Genomic DNA, 12,776 nt, shown 5'->3' with positions numbered 1-12,776 from the left:
ATACGAAATAAAAAAGGAAGCGAAGAAACTGCAACCAACTATTGAAACTATTCACTTAGCAGATTCGACCAACTGAGCCCAGGAAAGAATGACTGCAGCTAAGGAGCGTGGGTCACGTGACTTTATTTCCCTGAGGAGCTACCAATTTAGTTTACAAAGGCCAGCTAAAGTGAGGAATGGATGGGTATTGTTTATTCAGGGTTCCGTCCCTACCCCTCAACACCATACCAAAATAGGAGAGAACTCCGGTCCACTTTTTCTGCGTTATGTTAGTGTTTCAGGATGGAGTGGTAACGGTGAGTGACCAGTAGGATCCAGAATTTTCCAACGCACTTGAATTCTTTATTTCATATATGAAATGAATTTTAAAGGCTGGCTCAAGCTTTTGCTTTTCTGTCGGACAAAGCTTTAGGATGGGGAAGGACAGAAATGATAATGAGGCATTGGATCATTTGCATTCTGTTTAAATGAACCTGCACTTTGGTGGGCTGGAAGGCATGAGATTTTTCTCCTTGAAATAACCTGGAATCGCTTCTGAACAAGTGAGAGCTGTCCTCGCCACCTCTCCTTGCTGAATAAATGAAGAACAGCTATATTAGTCCCTTTTAAAATTCTTCAATTTTTAAAAGTCTCATTGTTCCTCTTCTTATAATCAGAACACCAATCGAACAGGAATCTTGTCTCTCTCTTCCATATAGCTTCACACAGCATTAGTAATTGGATGCCTTCTACTCTAAAGTGCTGATAAATCTATAAAGGAAGAGTCTCTGCCAAAAACAAGCACACATAATTCTTTTACTTTCTCAATACTATTAGTTTAGACACCAAACCAAGGAATGTTTAGAGTTCAAACTAAACCTAGACAATACAGGGCATGACAACCTGAGATAAGCGCAAACGTGTGTGTGTGTGTGTGTGTGTGTGTGAGAGAGAGAGAGAGAGAGAGAGAGAGAGAGAGAGAGAGAGATCGACAGACACACAGAGACAGAGAGAGGAATGTAAGTTTTACTAGAGTTCAAAATAATCTGCCATTGAGTTTGAAAAATAGTGCTGCATAACAGATAGATGACTTAAAATTGAGGAACAAGGAAAACGGAATAGTGGCTCCAGCCTTTATTTCATAAGAAAGATAATCGGGCTAGACAGGCAAGTATTTCTAAATCCCAATTCTGACAGCTCCACCAAACTGCTTGTGTTTGGGCTGCGCCGTCCACAGAGTCAGAACACGCTCAGCGCGGCACTTCAGAAATGCACAGGCAAATGCGCATGGGCGTCGACCGCCATCCACCCTTCAACCCACAAGCCTGTCTTCTATCCAGACGAGGCTCAGCGGGCATCCTAAGGGAAGGAAACAGCGCATACAGCACAGGTGTGGTGGCTGAGGCTGCATGGCAGTCATACTTTTTCACAGGTGCCCTCAGTTGATGGAGATCCGCACATAGCTTCCCTTTCCTTTGCAGCAGTGTGGCCCAGAGCTGCCCCTGGGCTCCTGTGTCCCATGCCCTTCACCGGCACCTACTAAAGAAGCTAGGACACTGTAAGTCTTTATAGTTCCTTCTGAGCACATCCTTGACCTGTCCCCAGTTTAATTTTCCACCACCTCTTCTTCATACCTGCTCCCTCAAATTGTTTATGCTCCTTCCAGATTCTACAGAGTCTATTCCTTTGCTGCTTGAATCCACCTGTAGGAATTCTCCAATATTCCCAAAACACATTTGGGGGACAGGGCTGGGTGCCTAACAAGTCACTGATTGTCGTTCTTTTGAGGCATATCTGCAGGTTATAAAGAAACAGAAGGTTCCTCTTCCCTTCATGCGCATGTATTTCCTCTCTGAAACTCTGGGAAGAGAAGACCCAGCCAAACCACAGGTGCATTGTCATCGATCCTGTAGGACCACGGTCGCTACCATCCTTACCTTGAAAAGCATTCATGCACGCTTGGTGCAGCTGCAGAGTCACAAACTTAGGAAGTTACACAGAAACTTGCCCCAGAAACTTGAAATCCAAGACAAAGAGCTCTGACAACAAGCTGTGACGTACTAACATGTACCTTAAACATGGCTGTTAATTTATGCAGTGAACAAATTTCATGAAGAGCATTTACTGACTTGGGGAAAGGAGCCCCTTTCAAACAGATTAGAGGTATCATCTACATATAAGCCAAATCAATGAAGCAGAGCTGAGGACTAAGCTGATTTGATCCGCTGATCATCTCTATCTGCTCGTTACGAAAGTCTCTCCAGGGCATGTAGCATTGTTTCTATGCACAGGTGGAAAGTCAGAATCACTTTAAGTCTGTAATTCTGAGTTTTCCTGGAGTCATATTGTCCCTCAACATTGGGGGAAATTGATGAAATTCCTATGTTTGACTGGAAGGAGGCACAAGATTATGATTCTAATGTGCTGCCTTTCCGTGACAGGCTGCAGCGAAGGCACTAGATGATAAGTGCCGTAAGGACGGGTGCTCTTCCTTATCCATCATTGCAAACCTACTGCTCAGCATGGTGCCTGGCATGCAGCACATGCTCTATATTTATTTATTTAAGGTACCGGGGTTTGAATCCAGGGTCTTTGCACTGAGCTACATGCCCAGCCCTTTTTTATTTTGAAACAAGTTCATACTAAGCTCTTCAATTGCATCAGCCATGCTTGAGCTTGCAATCCTCCTGCCTCAGCCTCCCAGAAGGCTGGGATTACAGGCACGTGCCACCATGTCCAGTGCTCAGTAAATATTTGCTGAGTATCAGAACTGCTTTAGAAGCTGAGGATCCCGAGATGGGTCCAGTGATTTTGCTCTAAGTAAACTGAGGTTTTCTCAAACTCTTCCATGGCTTCCACAGAATATGTAGTTCAGTGGCCAGGAGTGACTCTCAACGTGGAAGGAGTGGGGGTCACTGCCACAAGCAGGAGGGAGTGGGAGTGGGGGTGGCACGGACAACTCCAGTCTCCAGCTTGCTGACCAGATCTGACTCTGAGAAGCCCAGTGTGTCCTCCACTGGATGAAGGCAACTGGGTTCCAAGCTATTTTGCTGCCACTGTGTCCCCCTGATCCTCCTGTCTCCACCCAAGATTGACTTTCTCTTCTTCTCCCCCGACACTCCATTCCTCCCTCCCTCCCTTTCTTTTTTGAGATGGGGGTCTCATGTATTGCCTAGGCTGGCTTCAAACTTGAAATTCCCCTGCCTCAGCCTCCTGAGTACCTGAGATTACAGGCACATGCCACTACATCTGGCCATTCCACCCAAGATTTTAAAGGGTCTTGTGTCTCTAGAGGTAACCCAGTAGTACAGTAGAAAATGCAACAGCTTGATGGTCTTGACTTCTGATTCTGACTCTGGAGCTACTGGAAAGTCTTTTACTCTCACTGGACTGCAGTTTTCTTGCTCACTGAATAAGAGGACTGCTCTAAATAAACCCATAAAATCGCTTCCACGCCCACAAAAATCCCCCAGGTTTCCCGAGGGAGCAGTCTTGGCGATGAGGCCTGAAGGGTGGTGGCCAAGCGGGCTAACAAGGTTCTCACTCTGGGGCCACCAGATGCCCAGGCATCTCTGCTGTCCCCTCCCCCACCCGGGGGCCCCAGCTCAAGATTAAAGGTTCAAGTTGCTTTGGACAGTTCCATGGACCGCAGCTGCTTCAAACATACCAGTTTATAAATAGCTTTTATTACTGACGTTCTATATTAAACTCTGCTGTATTTCTTTGAGATATTAAAATATAAATTATGCAACAGAGATAAATTGATGAGAATTTTCCATATGGGTAAAGAAAGCTGCAGTCCCTAATTATAGTGAAATATTAGTGGAGGTAGGCGAACAGGAGTTGGGAAAATTGGCCTTGCTGTGGTCCGACAGGCACCTCGATGATAGGGCAGAATTTAAACTTGCCGGCAGTACGAAAACCAGGCATTCTCTAGGAAAGCAGTGCCAAATAAGTATGCGATTACTACTATCTTCCCAAGAACATATCCCTTCTGGCTGCCACGTGAGCCCACCACTGTTCCCCAATACTCAGCAGGACAGGAGAGTGGATTTAGCCGCCATGTGGAACTGGTTAGATATAAACCACACCTTCTGCCATCCTCTGTGACCCTCAGGCTAACGCCCTCATCCGTGACATACTGGAGTGAGAGAGACAGTATCTTCGGTTTTAAACAAACAGATGTATGATTTACAGACTTTAGTTAAGGGCCTTTATACCTGGTCACTACACATAGTACATCATGAAATCCAGATGCAATCCAGATGCAAACAATTTTTATGAAAGTGCTGGGTCAACATGCTGCGTGCAAATCCTCTTTCCATTGTTTCGGTCTCTGATCTTGGAGCCCCGATAACCTTGCCTCAGAATTCCAGGGGGAGGGTTAGGGGATGGGTAAGCAGGGCCCAGAAGGCCTTGGACTTGGGGGTCTGGCTCCTCTGAAGCTGCATCCGCATTGGTCCTTTCAGGGTGTTCTAGGAGATGCAGGAAGACAGTTTCCGATGTGGTTAATTTTGTGTCCTGGACAGGGTTAGTTTGGGTAACACGAGGGCCCGGGCTAACCAATAATCTGCTATCTCTTCAAAGGGATGTCCTGATGTCATTTATTCACAACAGGAATGGGGCATTGTTTATAATTGAGAGCAGGAAGCAGAAAGTGATTGGTTTTCTCTTTGTCTAAGGCAGCAGCTCCAGCATTAACATTCTAAACTTAGTAAAATAAAGCCTATGCACACTTAAAAATGGTTAACATGTTCCATTTTATGCTGTGTACATTTTACCACAATTAAAGAAAAAGAAAGCCCTGAACTACTTAGACCCATATTCCGGAGACAGTAGCACATCAACCGTCCCTTCTGGCCCCCACGTGCCCAGTTGGGGCATCCACCGTTCCTTAGTGGTCACCACCCACAGTGTCCTCTCCCAGAGAGGACTCCTGGTCTACACAGCTTTCTCCATCTGCTTCCACATCCGGTGATGATGGAGCACCCCTTACAGGCACTACCTTGGTCTGACTTGACCTCCGGGCCTGCGGAAACCACCAGCCAATAGCTCTCTGCTCCACCATGGAAAACTCCAGAAGACGATGTTTTCCCATTAGAGTAACGATTACTCTATTCAAGCTAATTGTAAAATTTAAACACTTTGGGGAAAATTATGGTACAGTTAAGGCCTTCCCAAAGGGGAGGTGAGATTGGGCATGGGAGAGAATGGAAGGAGACAAGAGAAAAAAACAAAGAAGGGGCCAAGTGTTCTGGGGTCACCTCCAGGGGGCCGGAGGCCTTTTGCAGACGTGAACCTGGACATGGATATGTGTGTGTGTCAGGGGAAAGTGAGTCAGTGATCTGAGTCAGTAAAATCATCATCTGCAGCTTAACTGCTGCTGCCTTCAGCAAGCCCAGCAAGTTCCCAAACGAAGCCCAAGGCCAAAGTCAATGGTCCTGCTGCGTGAACCGTCTTACTTCGGATGAAAACACAAAATAAAACTCCCGTCTCCTTCTTCAGCTAAATGTTTTCATAAGTCCCAGCTAATTTATCTATGAAGGAGTAAGCCTTAAGTTCCTTCTTCCAGACATTTATCTCAGAAAAGAGAAAAGAGTTTAGAGATGACATTTAAAAATAAAGTAATCCCCAAGGTAGCTACGCAGTATCTCATAACAGTGTTGCTAGGTGTCTTTCTAAGTCTTTATAACAATTTAAAATTGGGTTTCTTGACTAGGAAGGACTAGAAATGCTCCCCTGCCATCGGAGGTCTGGTTTAAATGCAGAAGGCATGATTTCTCTGGAGAGGAGAAAGAAATGAAAGCGCCACAGGGAAATTACAACCAGTCTTTATGTCTTTCTCCTGCACATCTCCTCTGGGCCTCCCACTTTGCCTCTGTTTTTGCACCTTTTTTTTTTTTAAATGGCTACAGTTCTGCCAAACAAGGTAAAACTGTTTTTTTCCCAGTCAAAATCACACCAGATCTCCAACAACCTGAATGTCTTAATTTACTACTTAATTTATGTAACCAAAGCAAATTTTACAGTACCTAGTCCCCTTTATTCATGGAGGACATATTCAAAGACTTTCTGTGAATGTCAGAAACTTTTGATTATACCAAACCATATATATATATATATATCTTCCATACATGTATCTCTTCCATATATATAATATCTTCCACATATATGTATCTCTTCCACATATATATGATAAAGTTTAACTTATAACTTAGCTACAGTGAGAGATAAACAACAATAATGAAACAACTATGACAATATACTGCAACAAAAGTCATTTAAAGCCTACGAATGATTTATTTCTAGAATTTCCCACAATATTTTTGGACTGCAGTTGATCATGGGCAACTGAGATTGTAAAGAGTGGAACCACAGGCACGGGGGTGCTACTGTACCTCCAGATCAATTTCATTTTGTCTCCTTTTCTCCCCGACACCTTCTTATTTTAACAAGTTGGAGCCCTCATTTTGTTCTTTGCTGAACTTAATCAAACCACACACACTGGGCAGATGGTAGAGGCGGCAGATGGCACCTACCTTGCCCAAGCCTGGCGTGTCTTTCACCTTGTTGACAGCCCTCAGCAGGCAGGGCGGGGCCGGGGGAGGGGAGGCCTGCAGGATCCCACTGAAGCTAGTAGCAAAGAGTGGCGTCTCGACAACAGAAGAAGTGGAAGGTCGATGCTTCTTCTTTTTGGAAGACAGATTTAACTTCTGGGCAGCTCTGTGGAGGAAAAGGCAGTAAAGGTCAATAAGGGGGAAATTATACAATCAGGTATGTGAGGGTTACCGTTTTTCTTTCTCCTCAGACCCCCTTCCTTGTTCCTTCTCCCTCCATCAGTGTCTCTGGAGTCACCCTTTCATCCAACACAGCAGATTTAATGAGCTACCCAATCATTTATACAGCAGAAAAAAGCCATAAAATCGCATGAGTCTGAAATCACAATTTACAAAGAATTGTTTGTTACCACCGACACTCAGCTGAAGCATGAATAAAGCCAGTCATCTTTGGGGATAAACAGCACCTATTCAGCTAATCATTCCATAACTTCTTTGGTATAAAGTCAAGTGCGAGGGACCCTATGAGCTCATTTAAAAACTCTAGCACCTTGTAAAGTGCAAGCCAGCCTGATGAAGAACCATGTGTGGACTAATCAGGGCATGTGACGTCTGTGGCTAGGAAGGGAAATACAAGGTCCAGTGCAACAGGGAATTTATAAATCCAACGGCCTTAGAAACACAACCCGAATCAGAATACCCACTCCAGCCAGGGTGCAGGACGCTGGAACTCGGAGCTGCTCATGTGGAGAGAACGGACTTCTGCACAAGGCAGTCTTTAAATGCAGAATGCAATTCATGGGTAAGTGCAGAGAGTGAGGGGTCAAGGCACAGAGGGGACACAGAGGGGACAGATAGTGACAAGTGGGAGGGGAGGTGGCCGGCATCATTAATAACACTGACTGTTCATGTCGCCGCTTCCATCACACACATGTTCTCTGATGCTTAGATTGTGAAAATCCGCACAGGAAAAAGAGGGACACAGGCCAGAGGCATTTCACACTCTGCTATCCCCATTTCTGAGTTAATTCTTAGTGTTTTCACAGTATGGTCTTGTCCTAAGAACTCAATTTCCTCATGAGATGTTACTATTAAACATTTGAGATGCTACTGGGAACTGAAAGACTGCCACTAAAAGACTTTATTCTACAGATCCAAACCTTATCATCCAGCTCGTGTTCTTAGTAATTACAGAACAGATCACAAGACAGTCAGGTTGGAAAGACAAAATCAGCAATGTTTGTCGCTCCCCCAAATCTCTTTTAATGAGCTAGGAATGTTGGTTTTAATTTCACTTCAGCAAGTAGCACGCTTTTGACAAATCTGAGCTGCACACAAAACTGCCGCTTGCAGAGCAAGCAGCTTTACCGTTTCAAACCTTAATATTTCTCAGCATTAAGCCTGACAGCCTATTTGTGAAATACAGAAGGATGGGTGCCTGGGAGGTGGAAGATGCCCTCCCTTATCCCAGCGCTGTGTGCTAAACCTAGGGAACTCTACAGTCACTGCAGTGTAAGGAGAAGGGAAATGACGGGCAATGGAAGGACAATCAGCAGAAAGAAAAAAACCTAGGAATTTGTTTTCCACGATTTCATTGCCACCGTTCTTGATGGGTCCCTTCTGAAATTAAGGGTGAAACGGATTTGTTCAGTGACTCGTCCGGTGCTTCTCTTGGCAGGTGTTACTGCTCTTTGAGACCCTCTCCCTAAATGAACAGCGCCTCATCGTGTTGTGGTGTCAGTTGGTGGCAGGAGGTGTCAGTTTGATCCTCCACGGTTTTCAGGTCAGTCCGGTGCTGCTCAGAGTCGGAAGGAAGGAGGCTTGTCATGGGTTGCTAGGAGCTGAAAGGTGCTTCTTACCCGTTTCTGTGTAGGATTTTGTTTTTTTTTTTCACCCTGGAGAGAAGGCCCAGGCGGAGGAAGTAGTGGCCTGGTAGCTTTTTCCTTTCTCTTATTATCTGTTACTTGGGCCCATGTCCTCACGCCATAGACACCCTCAGAGAAGGTCAGAAAATGTCCTCGCAATTCAAGCATCTGCGAGGACAATACGCTAAGATGTCCCTCCTACAGTACTGCCTTTCCCTGACTACTGGGTTGTTCCCAATAGCTTGAAAACGTGTTGCCATTTCTTTAATCTTAATAAATAAAACACATCCTTCCCTGGGATTTTTTCCTCCTAGCTAGTTACTGTTCTCTTTCCTCATTTATCTGGATCAAAATTCATGGAAAGTGTGGCCTGCATCCCACTTATCCAATTCCTCTCCTGGTCTCTATATTCTCGTTTCAGTCAGGCATCTGCTGCCTCCTCTTCTGGCATGGCTCTTGCCTAGGTTACCGGTGACCGCACCTTTGCCAAATGTCCCCTTGTCCTGTCGGAACACTGTCCTGCCTCTTTGATGCACTTTCTCCACCTCTTCTTGGGGGACCCGTGAGGCTCTGCCTGTGGTTCTCTTCTCTGTGATGTCTCTTTGTGTTTGCTTCTGGTATCACAAATTCAGTAACATCTTTGCATTTATGACTCATTAAAGTATTTCCACTTTAGACCTCTTTCTGAACTCTTTATTTATTTATCCAAATACCTCTGCAACAACACCACTTAGTTATCTAATAAACATCTGAAACTTGCCATCTCCAAAACAGAAGCTCTGATGTGTTCCTACACAGCTATTAAGCACTCACCCTTCCCTATTTCAGAAAATGGCAATCCTTCCTTCCAAGGACCCAGGCATCTGGCTTCTCATACTTTCATGCTTCACATGAAGACCACCAGGACATTTTGTTGGCTTTAACCAGCCATCTCTCACCACTTTACTGCTGTCATGTTGGGCTGAGCCACTAACTTCTCTTCCTGGAATACCTGGAACAGTCTCCTGACTTGTCTCCCTTCTCAGGCCCCACCCCCACACCAGTCTATTCTCTACACTGTGGCCAGAGTAATTCTTTTGAAACATAAGTCTGCTCAAAGCACTCCATTTGGCTCCCCACCTCACTTAGAATAAAATTCAAAGTGCTTACCGCGGTGCTCAAGGCCTTACATAATCTGTCCTCTGTGCCCTGTATCTCTTACACTACTTTTTCTACTATGCTAATTGATTAGTTAGGAAAAAACCACCAGAATTAGTAGGATGGCCATACCAGCCTCCAGATCTTCCCAGTACATTCCCACCTGCGGGGCCTTTGCACAGGCTCTTGCTTCAACCTGCAGGCTCTGCCACAGAGAGAGATAGGCACATGACATACTCCCTCACCTTTGAATCTTTAGCTCAAATGTTACCTTATTAACAAACCTACCTCATTAGCAAAACTGCCCTGTTTGTCCCATTTGACAGTGTTTGCCAAAGACGGCTGTATCAGTACAACCCCCTCTATGCTTTTTTTACAGCATGACACTGATACTCCATCCTTGAGAGATGGGGTCTATGTTCCTTATCTTTGAACCTGTGTGTGACTTGAAATCACCGTCACCAACAGACCGTGCTGGAAATGAAGCTGTCTGATTTCCAGGTTTAGGTTATAAAAGGCGACACTGTTTCTACCCAGCTCACGGTTTCTTATTCTTGGAGCTCAGCTTCCAGGCTGTGAGGAAGCTCAGGTTATGTGGAAAAGAACTGAGGACCCAGGTGACAGCCTGCATCAACCACCAGACAAGTGAATAAGTGCATTTCTTCTAGACGGTTCCGGATGCCACCCTCGGGCCGGCGCCAGAGTCCCAGACATCATGCAGCACAGATAAACCACACTCATATGTCTTATCTACATATCTCACTCCCAGAATCACAGAAGATAATAAATGATCATGGCTGCTTGAAGCTACTAAGTTTTAGGGTAATTTGTTACACAGTCACAGAGAATGAACCACTCACTTTGAGATTCCCAGTTTCCTTCTCTCTGGCCATCTCCGACAGTGACACTTATCATTAATACAGAAAATTATGTACTTGGTTATCATGTTTATTGTTCACTAGCTGTTTCCTCTGGAATGTAAATTCGAACAGAGCACTGAGCTCAAAAGTACCTGTCTACAGAATGAATGAAATTTAAAGGAACTGGGGGTATTTGTCCCAGAAAATAGGAAACTGGAGAAAAAGGAAAGAAAAGGTTCTTTTAAAAGGCTGTCTTTCAAATGAATAAATGACACATTGGGAGTATTTTTCAAGAAAGGATATCAAATAGAAACCTTATGAGGAAGATCACATTACCCCCACTTAACAAAGAAATAAGGCCTGACGGGGTTAAATCCAGAGGCTTTTTCATATCTGACCTGAACTTGAACAAATAGCTTCTCCAGATATTGTCATAGTGGAGACCGAAAATGTGTCCAAATGCTTCTGTGTGTAGAAGGTGCCTTGATGCCGCGGGTTCTATACTCACAGTATATTCATCTATCCATGAGTTGAGTAGCTGAGTGTGCTTTAGGAGGTGGGGCTGCTTAGAGGTGGTCCCTGGGGGCAGCACTGGAAGGATTTATTCTAGTCCCTGGCTCCTCCCTGCTTCTCTGCTTCCTGGCCCGCCATAGGTTGAGCACTTTTTGCTACACCCTACCCTCCCTTCGGTTGCAGGTGTTGGACACTGTATCCCATTAACAGGAAAGTAAATAAGGCAGATATTAAATAGGCAGTATTAGGCAGATGACTTAAATTCTGATTATGTATTTAAAAGGCTTATTTCACTGCCTGCCACATAGTTGACATGCAATAATGCTATCATCATCATTTTTATAATTATTGACTCTGTTTCTGCATAGCAAGGTATAGGGAGAAAAGTATGTACTGTACAGACATTTTTAAAGGAAAATAAAATAGTGTTATTAAGAGTTCAATACACTAATAAATGGTACTCTGATGTAATATGATAATATGTGTTGGTGCTAAAATCAAATCTAGGTCTATATGCTCCACATTGAGCCTTATTATCTTTAAGTAGGGAATAGACTTATATAACAAACCTATTACAGCAACAACAGTGAAACATAAAGAGATAGTTACTCTAAATTATACAAGACATTTTTTTAACAATTGGAGAAATCCATTAGTGATGGATCAGCTTCATGAAATAGGAAGATTTTGTCACTGGAAGTGTCCAAGTAATCGGTAGGAAACCACACACAGGGAGAGAAATGCACATAATGGGAAAACCAGATGATTTCCAACATCTCTTCCAGTGTGAAGATTTTGAGTGCAGTGATTCCTGGAATCTCTATTCCATTTGGGGAAACCCCTTTCAGCTTTAATGCAGAAAAACAGAAATGGAGGAAATTATTTTAAAACATTAAAACTACCCCTAATAAGTATATTAGGAGAATCCAAGAATTCTGAAATAAATAAAAATCATATTTGATAGCCATAGATTCCATAATAGCATTTTAATTTTGACATTATAACCATTTGATCTCTATTTTCTATATTCCAGTTTCCTAGAGGTCAGCAACTTCAGCTCTTGTATATAGCACTTCAGTGACATGCAGATAGAAGGTTAAAGTATAGAAATCATTCACAGATAAGTGTATTATTCCGAGACACAAAAGGAGTGATAGTCATAAAAGAATTGAAAAGGTAGAAATTTTGACTAGAAGTGTAATATGTGTATTTCATAGCTTATTAGGAGTTCTTCTTTTCATAGAGGAAAAACATGTGAATTATTTTATAAGATTTCAAAAAATCAACCTACAAAGCTATGATAAGCAATATTTACTTGTCTCGTTCATACCAATGATAGTATCACAAATTTCCTGAAGCTATTCATCCCAGCATACGTCTTTAAATATCTTTTAGCTCCATTTAATTCTCTGTGCCTTATTTCAAGGAAAAAGATAGTCTCTCCAGCAGGATGAAATTAATATTTACTGAACACCTATAAAGACAGTGGTGTCGTGCTAAGCATTAGCAGCCATGAGGAGAAGAGTAATGGTAGGGACTTGGCAAGCACGGAGACCTGGTGAGCTCAGTTCTCCTTGCGGGTTCAGCCCCTTCTCTCACACGCTCGCTCATCTCACACAGGAGATGACTGTCCTACCACGGCAGAATGACAACATCTGAAGGGAGGAATTGGTTTAAAATTGACATGACCTTCACAAGAGATGGTTCCTTGTTCTCACTGGACAGCTGTACCCCAATGTAAAACAAAGTGAGTATCTTTGCTTATCTGGTGAATTTAATTGGTTAAACAGGAAAAGTCTTAGATCTCAGCTGTGTAGATTAGAAGGGAAACAAATGAGATCTTTCTTCCCTCCCTCCCTCCCTCC

General features: G+C 43.6%; 1 protein-coding gene across 3 annotated transcripts in view; it reads right to left on the bottom strand.

The window, feature by feature from the left end:
* Kif26b (kinesin family member 26B) overlaps positions 1 to 12,776 on the bottom strand; it is a 448,358-nt gene that overhangs the window by 119,928 nt on the left and 315,654 nt on the right. For all 3 annotated transcript variants that reach the window (XM_013520421.1, XM_013520424.1, XM_005374788.2), the window contains one exon: positions 6,519 to 6,702. In XM_013520421.1, coding sequence (XP_013375875.1) covers positions 6,519 to 6,702 — 184 coding nt within the window. The remainder of the gene's footprint in view (positions 1 to 6,518; positions 6,703 to 12,776) is intronic.

The sequence above is a fragment of the Chinchilla lanigera genome, unplaced genomic scaffold, assembly GCF_000276665.1.
Source record: "Chinchilla lanigera isolate Chin_1 unplaced genomic scaffold, ChiLan1.0 scaffold00005, whole genome shotgun sequence".
NCBI classification, from domain to species: domain Eukaryota; kingdom Metazoa; phylum Chordata; class Mammalia; order Rodentia; family Chinchillidae; genus Chinchilla; species Chinchilla lanigera.
This window is presented reverse-complemented; position numbering and strand designations above follow the sequence as displayed.